The sequence below is a fragment of the Theropithecus gelada genome, chromosome 4 (assembly GCF_003255815.1).
Source record: "Theropithecus gelada isolate Dixy chromosome 4, Tgel_1.0, whole genome shotgun sequence".
NCBI classification, from domain to species: domain Eukaryota; kingdom Metazoa; phylum Chordata; class Mammalia; order Primates; family Cercopithecidae; genus Theropithecus; species Theropithecus gelada.
Window position 1 is genome coordinate 149,586,925 of NC_037671.1, and position 21,765 is coordinate 149,608,689.

General features: G+C 37.3%; 1 protein-coding gene across 2 annotated transcripts in view; it reads left to right on the forward strand.

The window, feature by feature from the left end:
* RNF217 (ring finger protein 217) overlaps positions 1-21,765 on the forward strand; it is a 128,917-nt gene that overhangs the window by 75,512 nt on the left and 31,640 nt on the right. For both annotated transcript variants that reach the window (XR_003119211.1, XM_025384508.1), the window contains one exon: positions 13,382-13,615. Coding sequence is in view for 1 of the 2 variants with exons in the window: in XM_025384508.1 (XP_025240293.1) it covers positions 13,382-13,615 (234 nt within the window). In the remaining variant the exon portion in view is untranslated. The remainder of the gene's footprint in view (positions 1-13,381; positions 13,616-21,765) is intronic.

Consider the following 21,765-nt stretch of genomic DNA (forward strand, 5'->3'; position numbering starts at 1 on the left):
CGGGGTCTTTTTTGGTTCCATATGAACTTTAAAGCAGTTTTTTCCAATTCTCTGAAGAAAGTCATTGGTAGCTTAATGGGGATGGCATTGAATCTTTAAACTACTTTGGGCAGTATGGCCATTTTCACAATATTGATTCTTCCTATCCATGAGCATGGTATGTTCTTCCATTTGTGTCTTCTTTTATTTCACTGAGCAATGGTTTGTAGTTCTCCTTGGAGAGGTCCTTTACATCCCTTGTAAGATGGATTCCTAGGTATTTTATTCTCTTTGAAGCTATTGTGAATGGGAGTTCATTCCTGATTTGTCTGTCTGTTTGTCTGTTACTGGTGTATAAGAATGCTTGTCATTATTGCACATTGATTTTGTATCCTGAGACTTTGCTGAAGTTTCTTATCAGCTTAAGGAGATTTTGGGCTGAGACAATGGGGTTTTCTAAATATACAGTCATGTCATCTGCAAACAGTGACAATTTGACTTCTTCTTTTCCTAACTGAATACACTTTATTTCTTTCTCTTGCTTGATTGCCCTAGCCAGAACTTCCAACACTGTGTTGAATAGGAGTGGTGAGAGAGGGCATCCCTGTCTTGTGCCAGTTTTCAAAGGGAATTTTTCCAGTTTTTGCCCATTCAGTATGATATTGGCTGTGTGTTTGTCATAAATAGCTCTTATTATTTTGAGATACATTCCATCAATACCGAATTTATTGAGAATTTTTAGCATGAAGGGCTGTTGAATTTTGTCAAAGGCCTTTTCTACATCTATTGAGATTATCATGTGGTTTTTGTCTTTGGTTCTGTTTATATGCTGGATTACGTTTATTGATTTGCGTATGTTGAACCAGCCTTGCATCCCAGGGATGAAGCCCACTTGATCATGGTGGATAAGCTTTTTGATGTGCTGTTGGATTTGGTTTGCCAGTATTTTATTGAGGATTTTTGCATCGATGGGTCTAAAATTCTCTTTTTTTGTTGTATCTCTGTCAGGCTTTGGTATCAGGATGATGTTGGCCTCGTAAAATGAGTTAGGGAGGATTCCCTCTTTTTCTATTGATTGGAATAGTTTCAGAAGGAATGGTACCAGCGCCTCCTTGTACCTCTGGTAGAATTCGGCTGTGAATCCGTCTGGTCCTGGACTTTTTTTGGTTGGTAACCTATTAATTATTGCCTCAATTTCAGAGCTTGCTATTGGTCTATTCACAGATTCAACTTCTTCCTGGTTTAGTCTTGGGAGAGTGTAAGTGTCCAGGAAATTATCCATTTCTTCTAGGTTTTCTAGTTAATTTGCGTTGAAGTGTTTATAGTATTCTCTGATGGTCGTTTGTATTTCTGTGGGGTCAGTGGTGATATCCCCTTTATCATTTTTTATTGCATCTGTTTGATTCTTCTCTCTTTTCTTCTTTATTAGTCTTGCTAGCGGTCTATCAATTTTGTTGATCTTTTCAAAAAACTGGCTCCTGGATTCATTGATTTTTTTGGAAGGTTTTTGTGTCTCTGTCTCCTTCAGTTCTGCTCTGATCTCAGTTACTTCTTGCCTTCTGCTGGCTTTTGAATGTGTTTGCTCTTGCTTCTCTAGTTCTTTTAATTGTGATGCTAGGGTGTCAATTTTAGATCTTTCCTGCTTTCTCTTGTGGGCATTTAGTGCTATAAATTTCCCTCTACACACTGCTTTAAATGATTCTGGTATGTTGTATCTTTGTTCTCATTGGTTTCAAAGAACATCTTTATTTCTGCCTTCATTTTGTTATATACCCAGTAGTCATTCAGGAGCAGGTTGTTCAGTTTCCATGTAGTTGAGGGGTTTTGATTGAGTTTCTTAGTCTTGAGTTCTAGTTTAATTGCACTGTGGTCTGAGAGACAGTTTGTTATAATTTCTGTTCTTTTACTTTTGCTGAGGAGTGCTTTACTTCCAACTATGTGGTCAATTTTGGAATAAGTACAATGTGGTGCTGAGAAGAATGTATATTCTGTTGATTTGGGGTGGAGAGTTCTGTAGATGTTTGTTAGGTCTGCTTGGTGCAGAGTTGAGTTCAATTCCTGGATATCCTTGTTGACTTTCTGTCTCATTGATCTGTCTAATGTTGACAGTGGGGTGTTAAAGTCTCCCATTATTATTGTATGGGAGTCTAAGTCTCTTTGTAAGTCTCTAAGGAGTTGCTTTATGAATCTGGGTGCTCCTATATTGGGTGCATATATATTTAGGATAGTTAACTCTTCCTGATGAATTGATCCCTTTACCATTATGTAATGGCCTTCTTTGTCTCTTTTGATCTTTGATGGTTTAAAGTCTGTTTTATCAGAGACTAGGATTGCAACCCCTGCTTTTTTTTTTGTTTACCATTTGTTTGGTAGATCTTCCTCCATCCCTTTATTTTGAGCCTATGTATGTCTCTGCATGTGAGATGGGTCTCCTGAATACAGCAAACTGATGGGTCTTGACTCTTTATCCAATTTGACAGTCTGTGTCTTTTAATTGGACCATTTAGTCCATTTACATTTAAGGTTAATATTGTTATGTGTGAACTTGATCCTGTCATTATGATATTAACTGGTTATTTTGCTAGCTAGTTGATGCAGTTTCTTCCTAGCATCGATGGACTTTACATTTTGACATGTTTTTGCAATAGCTGGTACCTGTTGTTCCTTTCCATGTTTAGTGCTTCCTTCAGGATCTCTTGTCAGGCAGGCCTGATGGTGACAAAATCTCTAAACATTTGCTTGTCTGTAAAGGATTTTATTTCTCCTTCACTTATGAAACTTAGTTTGGCTGGATATGAAATTCTGGGTTGCAAATTCTTTTCTTTAAGAATGTTGAATATTGGCCCCCACTCTCTTCTGGCTTGGAGAGTTTCTGCCAAGAGATCTGCTGTTAGTCTGATGGGCTTCCCTTTGTGTGTAACCCGACCTTTCTCTCTGGCTGCCCTTAACATTTTTTCCTTCATTTCAACTTTGGTGAATCTGATAATTATGTGTCTTAGAGTTGCTCTTCTCAAGGAGTATATTTGTGGCGTTCTCTGTATTTCCTGAATTTGAATGTTGGCCTGCCTTACTAGGTTGGGGAAGTTCTCCTGGATGATATCCTGAAGAGTGTTTTCCAACTTGGTTCCATTTTCCCTGTCACTTTCAGGCACACCAATCAGATGTAGATTTGGTCTTTTCACATAATCCCATATTTCTTGGAGGCTTTGTTCATTTCTTTTTACTCTTTTTTCTCTACACTTCTCTTCTCACTTCATTTCATTCATTTGATCTTCAATCGCTGATACTCTTTCTTCCAGATGATCGAGTCTGTTACTGAAGCTTGTGCATTTGTCACGTAGTTCTCATGTTATGGTTTTCATCTCTATCAGTTCTTTTAAGGACTTCTCTACATTGGTTATTCTAGTTAGCCATTCATCAAATCTTTTTTCAAGGTTTTCAGTTTCTTTGCACTGGTTACATAGTTCCTCCTTTAGCTCTGAGAAGTTTGATCGACTGAAGCTGTCTTCTCTCAACTCGTCAAAGTCATTCTCCATCCAGCTGTGTTCCATTGCTGGCGATGAGCTGCGTTCCTTTGGAGGGGGAGATGTGCTCTGATTTTTTGAATTTCCAGCTTTTCTGCACTGCTTTTTTCCCATCTTTGTGGTTTTATCTGTCTTTGGTCTTTGATGATGGTGACGTACTGATGGAGTTTTGGTGTGGGTGTCCTTTCTGTTTGTTAGTTTTCCTTCTAACAATCAGGACCCTCAGCTGTAGGTCTGTTGGAGTTTACTTGAGGTCCACTCCAGACCCTGTTTGCCTGGGTATCAGCAGCGGAGGCTGCAGAAGATAGAATATTGCTGAACGGCAAGTGTTGCTTCTGATTCTTGCTCTGGAAGCTTCGTCTCAGGGGTGTACCCTGCTGTGTGAGGTGTGAGGTGTTGGTCTGCACCTCAGTTGAAAATGCAGAAATTACCCATCTTCTGTGTTGCTCACACTGGGAGCTGGAGGCTGGAGCTGTTCCTTTTTGGCCATCTTGGGCATGCCCCTAAGATATTCTTTTTTATTATCTTTAGAAACTTTTTCATTCACCTTTTATATTTACAGTTTCAGTCTACTTGGTTTGAGATAAAAGTCAAGACTGATTTGTGTATGTGCGTGTGTGTGTGTGTGTGTTTTGCAGCTCCTCATCTGTTAAAGTTTTTTTTTTTCAATTTTACTTTTATTTATGTATTTATTTTATTATATTTTAAGTTCTGGGATACATGTGCAGAACGTGCTGGATTGTTATATAGATATGCTTGCTCCATGGTGGTTTGCTGCACCCATCAACCCATCATCTAGGCTTTAAGCCCCGCATGCATTAGTTATTTCTCCTAATGCTATCTCTCCCCTTGCCCCCTAACCTCTGACATGCCTCGGTGTGTGATGTTCCCCTCCCTGTGTCCATGTGTTCTAATCATTCGACTCCCACTTATGAGTGAGAACATGCGGTGTTTGGTTTTCTGTTCTTGTGTTGGTTTGCAGAGAATGATGGTTTCCAGCTTCATCCGTGTCCCTGCAAAGGACACGAACTCATCCTTTCCTTATGGCTGCACAGTATTGCATGGTGTATATGTGTCACATTTGCTTTATCCAGTCTATCACTGATGGGGATTTGGGTTGGTTCCAAGTCTTTGCTATTGTGAATAGTGCTGCAATAAACATACATGTGCATGTGTCTTCATACTAGAATGACTTATCCTTTGGGTATATACCCAGTAATGGGATTTCTGGGTCAAATGGTATTCCTCATTCCAGATCCAAAAGCAATTGCAACAAAAGCCAAAATTGACAAATGGGATCTAATTAAACTAAAGAACTGCACAGCAAAAGAAACTATCCTCAGAGTGAACAGGCACCCTACAGAGTGGGAGAAAATGTTTGCAATCTATCCATCTGACAAAGGGCTAATATCCAGAATCCACAAGTAACTTAAACAAATTTACAAGAAAAAAAAAACATCAAAAAGTAGGTGAAGGATATGAACAGACACTTCCTAAAAGAAGACATTTATGCAGCCAACAAATGTGAAAAAATGCTCATCATCACTGGTCATTAGAGAAATGCAAATCAAAACCACAATGAGATACCATCTCATGCCAGTTAGAATGGCGATTAATGATGATTAAAAAGCCAGGAAACAACAGATGCTGGAGAGGATGTGGAGAAATAGGAATGCTTTTACACTGTTGGTAGGAGTGTAAATTAGTTCAACAAATGTGGAAGACAGTGTGGCGATTCTTCAAGACTGATATTTTTAATGGATATTAAACCAACAGCACAATTTATTAAAAAAAAAAAAAGCACCCTCCCCACTGCTCTGTAGTGTTCATATGGAAGTGATTTTGTTCTATTCTCTTTTCTGTTCCATTGTTCTATTATCTATCCTTGTGCCACTGTCATACTAATGTAATTCTTGTAGTTTTATGATCAGTCTTATTTCTGGCAGAAATAGTTATACGACTTTATTTTTCTAGATCAAGAGTAGTAGTCTATTCAGGCTGTTGTATCAAAATACCAAAAACTGAGTAGCTTTTAAACAGCAAGCTACCAGCAAGGCACTTGAGGCTGAAGTTTTCTACTTGGGAATATGCCTTTTTCTCTGGTTACTTCTTGTTACTGTGTGTTTGGTATATCACTTTTAGTTGATGTACTTAAATGTGGTTTTCTTTGTACTGTATTTATCTTGCTTAGAGTTAAGAGATTTCTAGAATTTTTGACTTGATTTTTTTAATCATTTTTAGAAAAATTCAAAGGCATCTAGCACTAAGCCCTGTAGTAGCTTCTGAATAAACAAAAACCCATGTGTGTCAGTATAGCAGGCACCTTCCCATAATCACTGATGAGTAAAGTGATGGGGACATCAGTGAGTCTGAAATCAATCTGCCCCCATGGTGCACCTCGAAGTAATTAATCCACACAAACTACCTGGAGCTGTGCTTTGCCTGTAGTAGATCTATGTATATTTTGTGATTATTATTACCGCTTTCGTTACAGTATTCTTTTCTCTCTGTCATATTAACATATTTCCATTTTTCAAAACAGAGGAAATATGAAATCCTCTAGTATCAAATGAGCAAAATCCGAAGCACCTTGTAAACTGTCATGACCAACACTTAAAACCATGATCAGAGTCATAAACCACACATTTGATAAATTGAGCAATGAGGCCCAAGATTTGTACTTTTTCTCATCCTTTTCTTTGGAGAATTTAATTAATTAGTCTGCCACTTTTCCAAAGGTCTTCATCACCTGAGTCATTAAGTTACTTTTGAGTTATCCCAGGTGGCAAATTAGCCATGTAGCTTGAACGTTAAGTGGATAATAGTGTCTCTCTTAATGATGCCTTATAGATGCCTTTAGAGTTAAGCAATTTTTTTCTTTCAAGGTTGGAAATGTTTTTGTTCAGAAAAACTGAAGAGCATCTTTTTCAGTGGTATAAATAGTTGTATTAACATTGAACACACAGAGCAGCAAAATATCTTTAAGTACTTAATAGGAGATAAAATGCAGTAAACAGAAGTTAGATGATATGTTATTTAGAATGTTAACTTGATACTAAAAAACTGACATTTTTGGAGATATATGATATCATGGTTATGGTTTTAAAAAGACTTCTTAATTTTTTAGCCCCATACTGAAATATTTATGAATGAAATGACATGATATCTGGTATTTTCTTCAAAATAACATGGGAGGGCCGTATTACTCAGGGTATTGAAGAAATAAGATTGGCTATAAGTTGACAATGTAAGCTAGAGGATGGCTGTTTAAGGATTCATAATGCTAATCTGCCAACCTTCACATATACTTTTAATTATCCCTAATAAAAAGTTTTTTAAACTATTGGGTAAATATTAGATGAATTAATACCAACAAATCCCAATTGCTAGAAGACTATCAATACCAGTTTAATTGCTACATTCTCAAGGTCTATGAAGGCAGGATTCATGGCTTAATTCACTTTATACTATGAACTTTTTACATTACCTATCCTATTGTTAGGAGCTTGATACAAGTTTTTTTTGGTGTATTAATGATCTTTCTTTTCTAATTTAATTTTTTAAGTTATGTGATACATGTGCAGGATGTGTAGATTTGTTGCATAGGTAAACATGTGCCAGGGTGGTTTGCTGCAACTATCAACCTGTCAGCTGGGTACTAAGCCCCACATGCATTAGCTGTTTTTCCTAATGCTTTCCCTCCCTCCACCCCATCCCCTGACAGGCCCAGTATGTGTTGTTCCCTCTTGCCCCCCACCCCTGCTATGTCCATGTGTTCTTGTTGTTCAACTCCCACTTATAAGTGAGAACATGTGATGTTTGGTTTTCTGTTCCTGCTTTAGTTTGCTGAGGATAATACCTTCCAGCTCCATCCATGTCCCTATAAAGGACATGGCCTCATTCCTTTTTATGGCTGCATAGTATTCCATGATGCATATGTACCACATTTTTTTTCTTTTTTAAAAAAATTTTACTTTAAGTTCCGGGATGCATGTACCAAAGCAGGGGTGCAATCCTAGTCTCTGATAAAACAGACCTTAAACCAACAAAGATCAAAAAAAGACAAAAGAAGGGCATTACATATTGGTAAAGGGATCAATGCAACAAGAAGAGCTAACTGTCCTAAATATATATGCACCCGATACAGGAGCACCCTGATTCATAAAACAAGTTCTTAAAGACCTACAAAGAGACTTAGACTCCCACACAATAATAGTGGGAGACTTTAACACCACATTATCAATATTAGACAGATCAACAAGACAGAAAATTAACAAGGACATCCATGACTTGAATTCAGCTCTGGATCAAGTGGACGTAATAGACATCTACAGAACTCTCCACCCTAAATCAACAGAATATACATTTGGCTCAGTGCCACATGGCACTTATTCTAAAATCAACCACATAAATGGAAGTAAAACATTCCTCAGCAAATGCAAAAGAACTGAAATCATAACATACAGTTTCTCAGACCATAGTGCAATCAAATTAGAACTTAGGATTAAGAAACTCATTCAAAACCACACAACTACATGGAAATTGAACAACCTGCTCCTGAATGACTCCTGGGTAAATAACAAAATTAAGGCAGAAATCAAGAAGTTCTTTGAAACCAATGAGAACAAAGAGACAACATACCAGAATCTCTGGGACACTGCTAAAGCAGTGTTTAGAGGGAAATTTAGAGCACTAAATGCCCACATCAGAAAGCTGGAAAGATCTGAAATCAATACCCTAACATCACAACTGTAGAAAAGCAAGAGCAAACACATTCAAAAGCTAGCAGAAGGCAAGAAATAACTAAGATCAGAGCAGAATTGAAGGAGATAGAGACATGAAAAACCTTCAAAAAAATCAATGAATCCAGGAGGTGTGTTTTTGAAAAAATTAACAAAATAGATAGACCACTAGGTAGACTAATAAAGAAGAAAAGAGAGGGGGATCAAATAGACACAATAAAAATGATAATGGGGATATCACCACTGATCCCACAGCAATAGAAACTACCATCAGAGAATACTATAAACACCTCTACATAAATAAACCAGAAAATCTAGAAGAAATGGATAAATCCCTGGACACATACACCCTCCCAAGACTAAACCAGGAAGAAGTCGAATCCCTGAATAGACCAATAACAAGTTCTGAAATAGAGGCAGTAATTAATAGCCTACCAACGAAAAAATGCCCGGGACCAGACGGATTCACTGCTGAATTCTACCAGAGGTACAGAGGAGCTAATATCATTCCTTCTGAGACTATTCCAAACAATTGAAAAGGAGGGACTCCTCCCTAACTCATTTTATGATGCCAGCATCATCCTGATTCCAAAACTTGGCAGAGACACAACAAAAAAAGAAAACTTCAGGCCAAAATCCCTCATGAACATAGATGTGAAAATCCTCAATAAAATACTGGCAAACTAAATCCAGCAGCACACCAAAAAGTTTATCCACCACGATCAAGTTGGCTTCATCCCTGGGATGCAAGACTGATTCAACATATGCAAATCAATAAATGTAATCAATCACGTAAACAGAATCAGTGACAAAAACCACATGATTATCTCAATAGATGCAGAAAAGGCCTCCGATAAAATTCAACATTCCTTCATGTTAACTCTCAATAAATTAGGTATTGATGTAACATCTCAAAATAATAAGAGCTATTTATGACAAACCCATAGCCAATATCATACCGAATGGGCAAAAGCTGGAAACATTCCCTTTGAAAACTGGCACAAGACAAGGATGCACTCTCTTACCACTCCTATTAATGATCTTTGTTCTTACTTCTGTTAAAAAATTAGCAGTGAAGTAATGCATTTATTAATGTGCTTGATTAATATATATTATCTGTACATATATATTAAAACCTCATGTTGCATACCATAAATACATAAAATTTTTGTCAATTTAAAAAAATCTCATTGATTCCACTTCCAAAATACACCCTGTATCTTGTTACCTCTCAGTCGTCTATCAACTGCCTGTAACAGTTAGACATCACTTGTGGGAAAAGTCATTGAATCCAGACTTCCAGAATTCTCCCAGCCTTCACTTTTATTCCTCTACAGTCTCTTCTCCAAGAAGAGCATGTCAGTCCTCCTCTTAAAACCAGTGATTCGTATTGTCTATAATACAGACCTTTTACCATGGCCAGCAAGGTCCATATGATCTGTCTTCTGCCTAACTCTCCAACTTCATCTCATACTGTTCTCTCCTTCCTTTAGTATGTATTTTTGTCACTGAGTTCTGTGCTCTGAGCAGAGGCACATCAGACACCTTCTGGCTGGAGCCAATGTTCTTGTTTCCTTTATTTGCTGTCTCTTCCCCATGTTCTCTGCATGACAGGCCTTTCAGTTCTCAACTCAGGTTGTCATTTCCTTAGAGATTGCTTCTATGATGTGTAGTTCATTCATAACACAGGTTACAATCTGCCTTGTTTATTTGCTTGTTTATTATTCATTTCCTCCAGTAGAAACCCTGTGTTTCTCTCTCCTCTTATCTCTCCAGAAGTCCATCACACTACTTAGCTCACAGAAACCACATTTCACTGAAATCAAAGATGTGATCAATAGTAGGATGCAGTATTCGGTTATGTACCACCAAGAAAGTAAAAACACTGCCAAGTAAACTACGTACAATACTAATTTCTTTTGATTATAAAAAACTTGACTTTCAAGAAATTAAAAGGTGCTTTTAAAATGCATTCTTGAATTGATGAAATACATACCTTGTTGAACACATGAAAAAGTGTACTTCACTTAATCATAATTAGTTGTTTGCTAGTGGTCTTTTGAGGACAATTTTCTGAAAAAGATATTGCCTGTAGAGAGAGGCCAAGAGATTGCATAGGTGATGAATAACACTATATTATGAAAAAGAGGATACTGTTAGTATGAAGAAGAATGATTGTATGAGTAGCTGTTCCAAACTGCCAATTACTGGCTTGTCAACAATGATCCCAGTTCTGTAGGCCTTGAGTGGGCCAGGAAACTGGAATGCCCAACAGACACTTTACAGACACTTTAAAAGACTCGTATACTGTTGTTCTGGAAATAGATTCAGCCCTCTATAGAGGGAAGACAGAAAACAGAGATGTAAATTGCTAGAGCTGGTAGTGGGTAGGTATGGGAATATGCATCTGATTGCCTCTATGTGTTCAATAAAATATGAGGTCTTTGGTTCAATGTAGTAGGATAGGGATTTTGGAGCCTTGAGAAAGAAGGGAAGGGAAGGAATAGTCAATGCAGAGGGTATGAAATCTAGAGGAAGTAATATATTCTATGGAAATTGAATAGGTTTGCAGATTTGAGCAATACTGCAGTAGAAAAGTAAGTGTTTGAGTGGATGTTGGATGGTATCCTGATGTGGCTGAGTAATAAATACCCACTGCTGAAGGAGTATCAAGACAACCTGCCCTCTTTAGCTGCCTTGGATTGTTCTAGTCCCTAAACTGCATCCAGTTTCCATAACACCTGGTCATTCCTGAGTGGCTGTGAAATTGCTGCCTCCATTGTTATCATTTATATAGTTAAAATAAACTCATAGGTGAGGAAGACTGGATTCGAACACTGACCTGACAATAAAAAATTCAGGCTCTTAATCACAAAAATGTACTGCTGCCCAATAACAAGTGCCTCTCGAGGTGACGCAAGTAAGCCCGTTTTCTGTGGACTTAAAAAAAAACTATCTTTCACATTCTGAAAACTGCATAGCTTTCTATTTAAATAGGAAAAACATACAGACTCCTAAGATGGCTTCATGCTCGGCCCTTGTGCTCTGGTCCAAGCTGGTTCATCTTTGCATAACAGCCTCATCTTTCCTTACTCACACTTTGTGGTCCAGGCTGCTGCTCATCTTTAAGAGCCGTCCCAAGGCTGTGATCTTTAAGTTCAGATGCATGTGCATTTGGGGTATGCTAGTGCTGTGCTCTCTTTCCTCCAGGCCTTTGCCCAAGTTATCTCTTTTGTCTGCTTGGAACCCCTTCTCACCTTTGTTTGGCTAAATCCTGCTAGTCTTAAGCTCTCACTTGAAACCTCACTTCTTCCAAGAAACCTCTTCGGATCCCCCCAAGTCTGAGATTACTGTACTTCTCCTGACACCTTGTACTCACCATTTTGCATCCTGATTGCCTCTTTACTGACCTGCACCTGGAAAGCTTCAGTACCTAGCCCGTACCTGCCTCAGAATCGTGCTCGATAAATGTCTACAGAATATTAAAAGAGGAAACATTTAGTCATTTTTTAATGCTTAAGTTCTATACTTCATTAAACCAGGTTCTTAGTATGTTACACAGGGGTTTTTATCTACACAAAAATCTCCTTAGAATTTTTGTCTTGAGGCAGAACAAAATAACTTATTCTGAAACATAATTTGAATTATAATAGCATCATAACACTGTAACATGAATAATAAAATCTGATTGGGACTGTGAGCAGACTCATCAGAAAAAGTAGAAAAAAACGGGCACATATTTTTAAATCCTCTCTGGGCTGTGTTTTGTACAATAGTAGCATAAAATTATGCAACAGTTTATACTTTTAACAGGTCAATACTAATAAGGAGAATTATCCAAAGCCAGCCTCTTTCATTTTGCTTTCAGCTTAGCTCATGCTCTTTACTGATATTCAACACGTCAGCCTGCAACTTCTTAACTACCTTACCTCAAGCTTGTGCCAGATAAATAGCAATGTTAACAGTTACTATGAATTTAGTTTTCTTTTTTTAACTGCTCTCTGTGGTGTTTTTCTTTCCCCAAACTGCGTGGCTTTCTCCTATTCCTACCTGAGTCTTCATAGCGTACTTTTCTACTGCAAGTGTGTATGCTTTGCTTTCTGAGAATGTCAGATTTACCCAAATAAAACAGAAAGGGTTTGGTGTTGTTTGTCATCTGGAGTTTTTAGTGCCTCCCTTTAGTACATTAGGATGGACAAAAGAGATTGTAATGCCATGAATATAAAGAGTTATTGTTCACCACTTACGAAAAACACTCTAGCTACTCATTATTTCAAAGTTGCTTATTTTAATCATTTAAAAATTAGTTGTGTCCATACTTTGTGCTGTAATCTTTTATTGTAATATTTAATGCTAACCATATCTAGTACTCCATACCACATACTAAATGTCGCGTTTTGATGTATCCTCCCTTCTCTCCTAATCTAGTGCCATAGTCCTTTGAATACATTAATTTTGTAAGTTATCTCAGTAGTAGGCAGATTTCATAAGGATTTTTTTACACTGTTGTAGCTGGTTTCATTTTCTTACTTGTTCCTATGATTCTCATTATATAGGAACTACTTACTTTATGTTCTTAACACAGAAAGGTCAGAGGAAACAGTTATTTTTTGTAACATTTTTTAAACTATTAGGCATTCTACATTACAGAATCTCTTTAGTCCTTTTAAAATAGTAAAATGTGCCCAGAGTTTAGTGCTGAAGTATTCTGCAGTGATGTTGAAAACTATGAAACACCTTTTAGTTGGCATGTTGTCTAAATGCTGCGTGACCCTGCAGTTCTTGCAGTCGGTGCATCATCTGAATGCTGTGTAACCTTGCAGTTTCCAGAAACATGAGATGATCATTTGCTTCTTTGGTGAGCCTGAAGCTTAGGTCCATTTCTTGTCACAAAAACAATAATCAGAGAAGACTTAAATGCCCTATAAATCATTTCGGAAACATTATATAGTGATTATTTTGGTATTGCCGAAAGCAGGTATCAAGGTGATTAACATTGATTATGTTATCTTAAAAATTGCACACAATCCTTTATTGCAATCATGAAATAAGTAATACTGTATACAAAAAAAAAAAAAAATGAAAGAAAATAACCAGTGACTTTTTTTTCCTTCCATCTGCTCTTCCATCATGCAGGTACAACTTGGCCAAGTAGAAATCAAATGCCCCATCACAGAGTGTTTTGAATTCTTGGAAGAAACAACTGTTGTCTATAACTTAACGCATGAAGACTCCATCAAGTATAAGTACTTCTTGGAACTTGGCCGTATTGATTCCAGCACCAAGCCATGTCCTCAGTGCAAGCACTTTACAACCTTCAAGAAAAAAGGACATATTCCCACCCCTTCCAGATCAGAAAGCAAATACAAAGTAAGCATTTTCACCAGAGTTGTGGGTTAGACGTCACATAGCAGAAGCAGCCAGATTAGATCCACTTGTGGTGGGCATTAAGGGGGTTTCTTTACGGAGCTGAAGGTGAGCATTTATTGGCCATCATTCTGAAAGCATATGGTTTGGGGAGGCTGATGATAAGAGCGCACTCTTAAGGAATTAATTACAGTTTTGTCTTTGACTTTAACCATGTTGAAAATTAATCTAGTAACCTCATTGGAAGGCTGATCTTTAATAATAGTTACTGCTACCAAATACTAAATAAATACTAAGACTTTTTCTTTATTATTATGGACTTGATTTTTTTCCAGTGGTCCCAATGTAAGTCTCCTCTTGCTCTATCTATAATAGGTAAAAATAGTATAAATGATATCATTCATTTATTCAACAAATACAGAATGCTGTATATGCTAGGCAGTGTGCTAAGTTTGGAGGCTATAGAGCAAATGTGATATAGTCCCTGCTTCAAAAAAGTCTAACGAAGATGGGAGAGACATGTGTTCTAAAAATGACCGTCCAATATGATTGGAAAAAAACACAAAACTGTGTACATATAGGATGCTTTGAGAACACTCAAAGGAGGGTTGGCCTCTAGGATGTCAGGAATGGCTTCACAGAGGAGGTGCAGTTCTCCAGACAGATAAACATGGTGAGCATTTCAGAGCAAGGAATGAGTAAGTGCACGGCCCCTGAGGCTAAGGCCAGGCTTGTTGCAATCAAGTGCTTCTAGAGCTGGTGGAGAGTAGGGGAGAGGCAGCTGATCAGGCAGATAAGAGCAGATCATGTTGAGTCTTGTGCAGTTTGCGCAGAAGTTTGGATTTAACTCTGTAAGCATTAGAGAATTAGAGAAATGTCATCTGGCAGCATTCATAGAAGCTATCACAAGAAGGCCAGACAGAAGCCTGGGAAACCAAGGCAACAACTGTGGCAGCAGAGCATTGCTTCACAGCCCTGATTGTGTATTAGAATCACCCAAGGGCTTTCATGACACACCAGTGCCCCAGGCCCACCCCAGAACAATTGTCTTCCAAAGTTTTGAGCCTCACCAGGTGACTAATCCACAGCAGAGAATCTTTGCAGTAAATGAAGCAGAAAACCAGTGAGGCTGTGGCAGTAGTTTTCATCCTTGTCATTACAGCAAAATGGCAGGATGAAGTGGTTTCAAAGGCTGTTTGAAGTCCTCTCCATTTAAGGTAAGTTTCTGGTCACGTTCCCTTTCTTGAGAGCAGCGGTTACATTATTCATCTTGTACCTTTGAGGGGACCATTGTTTAGTAGGTAGTTTCCTCTGCTGTTGCAGTGATAAGCTACAGTATTTGTAGATTAATCAAAGCTTCTTCATGAGTCGTCCTTTGAAACTGCTTGACTCTCATAGTTAATTTACTGTTTTTATGTAGGCCATTCTCTATCAGGTATAACTGTTAGAATAAAATCCTTTTTTTCCCTTCTATAAAAAGCATTATTTTTGAGGTTACAAAATTGTATAACTAAAGTATTGCCCTACAGTGCTGTTGAAAGCTAACTGAACATTAATAGAATACTTTTATATCATGCTATATATCCTTAGATTATGTTGTTATTTTTATTGCAGTTGTGTGTTACTGTATAAGAACAGGAATTTAGAAGGGCTTGTAATTCCATAAATTAGGATATTCAATTTTTTTCTAATATTTGATATATAGAAACTCAGACTATACTAATTTTTAAAATTGCAGTAATTAAAACATGTACAAAATTGAGTTAGAGTGGGAATAATTGAGTAATTTTTAAATGTGTTGTTTTCATGAAATGGATAATAGAGTTATAATTTCAGTCAAAATTATGGCAACAGTGAAATGTTTTATATCTCATTTCATCTAAAATCACCAAAATCATGTTGTGATGAGTGTAATGTATCACAGTATACATGTACTGAGAGTGAAATGTGTAAAAATTGACAAATAGAAGATTCTATATTTATATAATTTTGAGTGATCCCATGCTATTCTGATAACATTTCCCAGAGGTCAGGCTTCTCCAATGTCTATCGATTTGTTGTGGGTAAGAAGAGAAGCTGGGGCAAATGGATCAACATCTTAAATTTGTTAAACTCAACTGACTCCTTTCGATTAGTAGAGGAAAAGAAAAATTTGCTTTGGTGTGAGGAGGAATTCAACAACACAATAAATGTTGATTATGAAGCAGTTAAGATCCTCAGCAGTGGGTGTGAGGTGGAAATCTCATTACACTATAAAATGAAACTTCAGCAAATTTCAAAAGAGTAAAACTACCACAGAATTTGAGGATGATTATTTTTGTTACTCTTCTTTACTAGTGTAGAAGAGAAGATCGATAACAGAAGTCCGTAATCTCTTTGATCTATGTTGTACAAAGTTCTAACGATGATTCAAGTAATTCCTGAAGCAATAATTTTTACTTCTTTTAGTGTAAAGTTTATATAACATTTTTCATCATGAAACTCTGTGGTCTACATTAACATTAACTGCTTGGTTTACATGCCCATACCTGTCTGGGTATTATAGGTAAGGAGAGCACTGACATGGATACCCCAGCCAAACAACTGTGGAATTCATGGGCCCAGTATGGCACCCTGTACTGAGAGTAAGATCTTTGTTCTTTGCGATGAACAGGTGAACATTTTTTATTTTGCAGTATTTTTAAAAATTCAGTTTCCCCAATAGAATAAGGTAGTTCCAAATTGGTGTCATTTATTGTAACTTTAAGAGGAGTGAATTTAAGTACTCACACACAATACATTGCATCATAAGGCAACAGAAACAGAAAAAAAAAAAAAAAAAAAAGATTGCTGCTATTGTCTGTCATTTCTGTACAATTTAACGTCTCTTTATAGTAATGTTTACAGGCTTAAGTGGTTTTGTATCTATTGATAAAACCCTTGTAATGTTTATTTTAATATTATTCTGAGTCATTGATTCACAGTATCTTGATCCAAGATGCCATTCTTTGAAAATTTATTATGGCCTTTGCCGTCAGTTCAGCTGTTTGAAAATATTATAACTGTTTTATAGCTGCGTTAGTGCTTCTCACATGAAGTTTGAGACCTAAAATATCATATTTGGGGGTTTTAATTTTTGTAAAGACCACTTGTCAAATTGTTTGTACTCAGCAGGTGGATAAAGGGTAAAAAGAATATAACAATAAGCAGTAACTAGAGCTCCTACCTGTCCATTTATCCTTCTAGGCCCAACACCCAACAATTCCCTTCTGGCAAAAATTTGAGTAAATAGAGCTTTATATTATGTTCTGAACATTGTCAAACTCATACTATATCAAATAGAACAAGTGCATTTGTGAATTGAGAGATTTACATTCAGACAACCTTGCCTTTTGTCAAATCCAGTCTCACTTTTTCACTCATAGTATTTCTGTCTCCTTCTCCCTAAAACTCTTGTCATGATGCCAAAAAGGCTTACCATTCCATTTCTACAAAATTGACTTCAATTTCCAACTAGAAATCTAATTTCTAACCCGAATAGTTCCTATAATTTATCAGTGCAACAGCAACCACATATCAATAAGAGAACAAGTTAATGATGGAGAAATAAAAAATGTTGAAGTTGTGACTCTAATGTCCTCATGTGATGCCTGGAGACAAACACATCACCCACACCGAAAGCTTTTCACTATAGCAATTATCACCTGGGATTTTATGATATATGTTTGTGGTTATTTGCTTTAAGTTTCTCTTTCTAACTGGTCTCTAGGAGTCCAGGTCCAAATTCACTTCATTCACTGCTAATAACCTGTGTCAAGCACTATGTCTGGTACAGGGTGCACTCAAAATATATTTGTTGAAGAATTCATGTAAGAGTAAACACATTAAGCCTTGAGATGTTGCATTTACCAAGGTGGAAAAGGCAGGTCAGAGCACTGCTTTCAAACTGGAATTAAACTCTCAGCCTGTCACATATTAGCTCTGTCACCTTGAGTATCGTTTCCACGTCTTTAACTGGGGATAGTAATAGTACCTATGTCATAAGAATGTAGTAAGAATTAAATGAGATCACACATATAAATTGCTTAGCACCATGTATGATACATGCTGGAAAGGATTATGATTGTTATTATTATTAGGCAAAGAGAGCAGAATGAGCAACCCTGGGTACTGAGAAGGTCATGGGGGAGTAAAAAAGAATATAGTTGAAGTAAAACATGGGGTGAGTGGTGGACAATGGGCAGAAAGGAGGGGTAAAATTGACTATATCTGGAAGAGGAGGAGCAGGTTTGGGAAATGGAAAATTAATTTAGTTTGAAATATGTTGACAGTGTTAAGTTTGAAGACCCGTTAGGGCATCAAAGAGATGTCTAGAAAACATGACTCAGGAGTGATTTGCTGGAAGTCATCAATATTGGGGGCAGTGAAGGGGATGGTCATTGAACTTACGAAAATGAAAAAAATATTCTTTGGGAGATAGAGGAGGTGATAGCAGTTCTTTATGGAAGAGAGGAGAGACATCTAAAGGATTAAAAGTAGTTATTTTACTCATACAAGTTTTACTGAGGTAGGTGCAATTCTAGGTTTTGTTCTTATTCCAAGTGTAGACTTAAGAAATGATCCCCCTTTTCATATCGATTTGGAGAAAGAGTTGAAGGTCATGCTCATCAGCATGTTAGAAAAGATGTTAGAGGTAATTCTCTTGTTGGTTTTCTTCAGACAAGACTAATAATCCCCACTCTTCTTCCCACAAATGTTAAGCAGAATCTTGATAATTTATATAATGGCATGTTTGACGCATCTTTTACCACCAGGTGAAAGAAAAAAACCAATAAAATTCCCTGGAGAAACTCTGTCTGTGTTCTTACCTTAGTTCTCTAGCTGTCTTTTTTTCTTTCTTATAAATCCTCTGAGTAGAAATTACCTTTTATAAACACTAAACAAATATTTTCTCATGTGGTAAAAGAATTTTCTAAGGGCTTTAAGAATACAGTCAAATGAATCGGTTGTTGAGAACTGGTGTACTTTAAAACGTGCTTAATCTTCCTTCTGGTAAAGATGACTTGAGAACTGTTTCCCATATGTAAAAATGTGTAAAGTTTTCCCATGAACATGTAATTAGTATGCTGTTTTGTTCCGGTTTTCCCTGACACCATCACTTTAAGTTGACAGTATTTACAAATGGAGACTCTGGTTGTGCATCTTCCCTACAAGGTTAGGGTAGCTTACAACACACACTGATTTCTCTTGGGATTAATATATCACTCATGTCAGGAGCCGATAGAAAAAAAAGTGTAGTTTCTTAAATGGTGGTTGTTGGCATAGATTTATGAGGCAGATAAAGACAAAGTTGTCTAGCCCTGTTGATAGGCGCCAGTGTAAACAAATTGTGTGTTACATACATTACCCTTGAAAAAATGTGTAACACTCAGCTATGATGCAAGCCTACTAAATTATATTAGCATTTCTTTCTCCAGTTACTAATGAAGTGTTTTGCTAAGGCTGTTCTTTGTTTGCTTTTTTGATGCATAAATTAGACACAATATTTTTTAGAGGTTTTTAACTTGTGCTTGAACTTCTAACAGCCAAATGTTGGGCTTTATCTGATATTTTAGCCTACACTTCACCTTAAAAACAAACAAACAAAAAAAACTATAGTAATAATCAAATCTTGCAGCTAGGATAAATTGACCTGCAGTGGTACTAAGAACTGTTTTCACTTTATCCCATTGTCATTGGGTCTTTAGCACAATGAACAAGTGAAGAATCATCTCTCTCTGACGGCCCCCGTGTTAGTGTGTTAAAGTAGACCAAGTGTGGTGTTCATTATAAAATGGTCTGGAAGATATTCTGAAAGAAATGAAGTGAAGACCTTACATTTTTTATCTACCACTCTCTGTAGTACTACTTTTCCATATTTACCTACTTAGATTTGTAAGATAATCTGCTGGTGCTGTGTACACAGTTCACAGATCCCCTCTACAATATGCCTACCAGTTGGCCATGCAGACTCTGAACACTGCTTTTGTTAAGGAACTTGTTAATAGAATCATTCCTTTCCATTTTCAAAAACCTCAGATTTGAAAGAATTCATTGTTACCTTTGGGCTAAGATATGCTTCCCTCCTGCCTTCACTTATTCCTCACAGAGGAATTTTGTACACTGTACATTTCCTTTTGTACACTGTAACACAATGGACCTCTTGCTGCTTTATGTGGGTACCTCTTGTGAGATGTCATCCTGATGCTGTTGTGTTCAGAACAGGACATCTTGTTCAAAACAATATGATACCACATTTTTCTGGCCAGGACTTTGGGCTATGCAAATCAGGGAAGAATTTTCCAGTACCCTTTGTATTCACCAGTGAAGAAGTGGGTCCTCAGACAAGAAATAGACCCAGACAAATGCTTCTCTGGGCTTTGCTCTCTGTGTTTACAGGAAAAGTCTGTAAATGCCTAAGGTGTTTCCAGGTGGTAGGAGCAAGACAGACTAATATGAGATAGTGATTTTCAAATTAGGGAGAGAGTACTTTTTCAAACAACCCCCATTCTCAAGTTCCAACATGCTGTCCAAAAAAATGCATGAGTCTGGCTTGAACATAAAAGCTAGTATTGAGGTGAATGCATTGTGCAATAAATAATTGTGTTGCATATGTAAAAGGAAATCAGTATTGAGGGAGTTCAGTAAGGTTATTTATATAAATAGGCACCATATCTCAATATAGCTTACCTTGTCATGTGTTACTCTACATTTTGTGTGTGTGTGTGTGTGTGTGTGTGGTTTTGTTTGTTTGTTTTATTTTGGTCTGCTGTTGGTCCTCAGCCTTTAGGAAAGTTTCTCTTTCCCTTTCCAGCTTAGTTTTAGCTGTGCTGTGAGAAACTAAGGCAAGGATCACTTGGCCACATTCGCACTGTGTTCAAGGGTGCAGTGCCTCATGAAGGCTGTATGTTACTGGCATTTCCATGCATGGAGAGCTCCCCAAGTAGGCAGTGAAATCTCAGGGAGTAAGATCAAGGCAAGAAGTCAAAACTTTATTTTCCCATATGGAGAATTTCTTTCCATTGCCACCCTTTCTTTCCAAAGCCACAATCTGGCTTTAGGATTTGATGTTATAAGGGAGCGAACAGTGCTTCCTTAAAAGTATTTGAAGCCATGCATCAAGACTCATTTTCTCCTCTCTATAACATGCTGTACCTCTCCACATCTCATCTTCAAGAAAAGCATCTTCAGTTTTTAAAACATTTTTATAACTAATAACTACAAGATTTCCCAGTTATTTACCATTTTGGTTCATTTCTTTAGGACATACCCGAATCTGACAGCCATGATTTTTACGTGTTTCCTATGCAGAGTTTCTGGACCATGGTATATTTGGGGGGACATGCCAGGATTATAGGAACTTACTGGCTCTGTTTATTGTACACTTAGCAAGGATCAAAGTTGAGTTAGCTGAAGTGACATCTCTGTTCAGGCTACATTAGAACACTTGCTGTTTCCCCAGTGCATCATGTGCTCTTGGGCCTCTGTGTGGTGGCTCAGGATGGACCCTCTACCCAAACTGTTACCTCAACACTTGTCTCGGTAATATTCTACTCATTGTTGAAGGTCACATTCTCTCTGAACACTTATGTTCCAGCTTTCACTGAAGCCTGTTTCCCTGGCACCCACTTGTCCTAGCTTCTATTCTAGCAGTTACTATATGCCTTTATAGCTCTTTTGGTTTATATCTGTCAGAGCCCAGTAAGTTCCTTAAGGACAAGTATTTTCATTTCTTTCTGCATGCAATCAACATAGGCAGTTCCTGCTACCTGAAGGTGCCCAATAAATATTTGTTGAACGGGAAAATGAATTGATAAATGTGCTTCATTATTGAGAATCTGAACCTGAGGTTCTAGTACAGCAAATCCTTTTTGGAAAACTGAATTAGCTCTTATATTTGCAGTGCTACTTTACACATGGGTGTTGTCTAATATTTTTAATTTGATAAGTAAAGATTTTGTTATTTATTTGAAATAATGATGTGTATAGGGGTGTCTAGCATTTAAGCAGGAAAATAATGATCTGGGGTTTTCTTTGGTTTTAGACACTGTTTTTATTTTGTGGGTTGTTTCCTTACTTGACTTGATGAATTCTCAGGAGAAAATGCCATTTTCCTAGGGCTGGTGAGTCGGTGT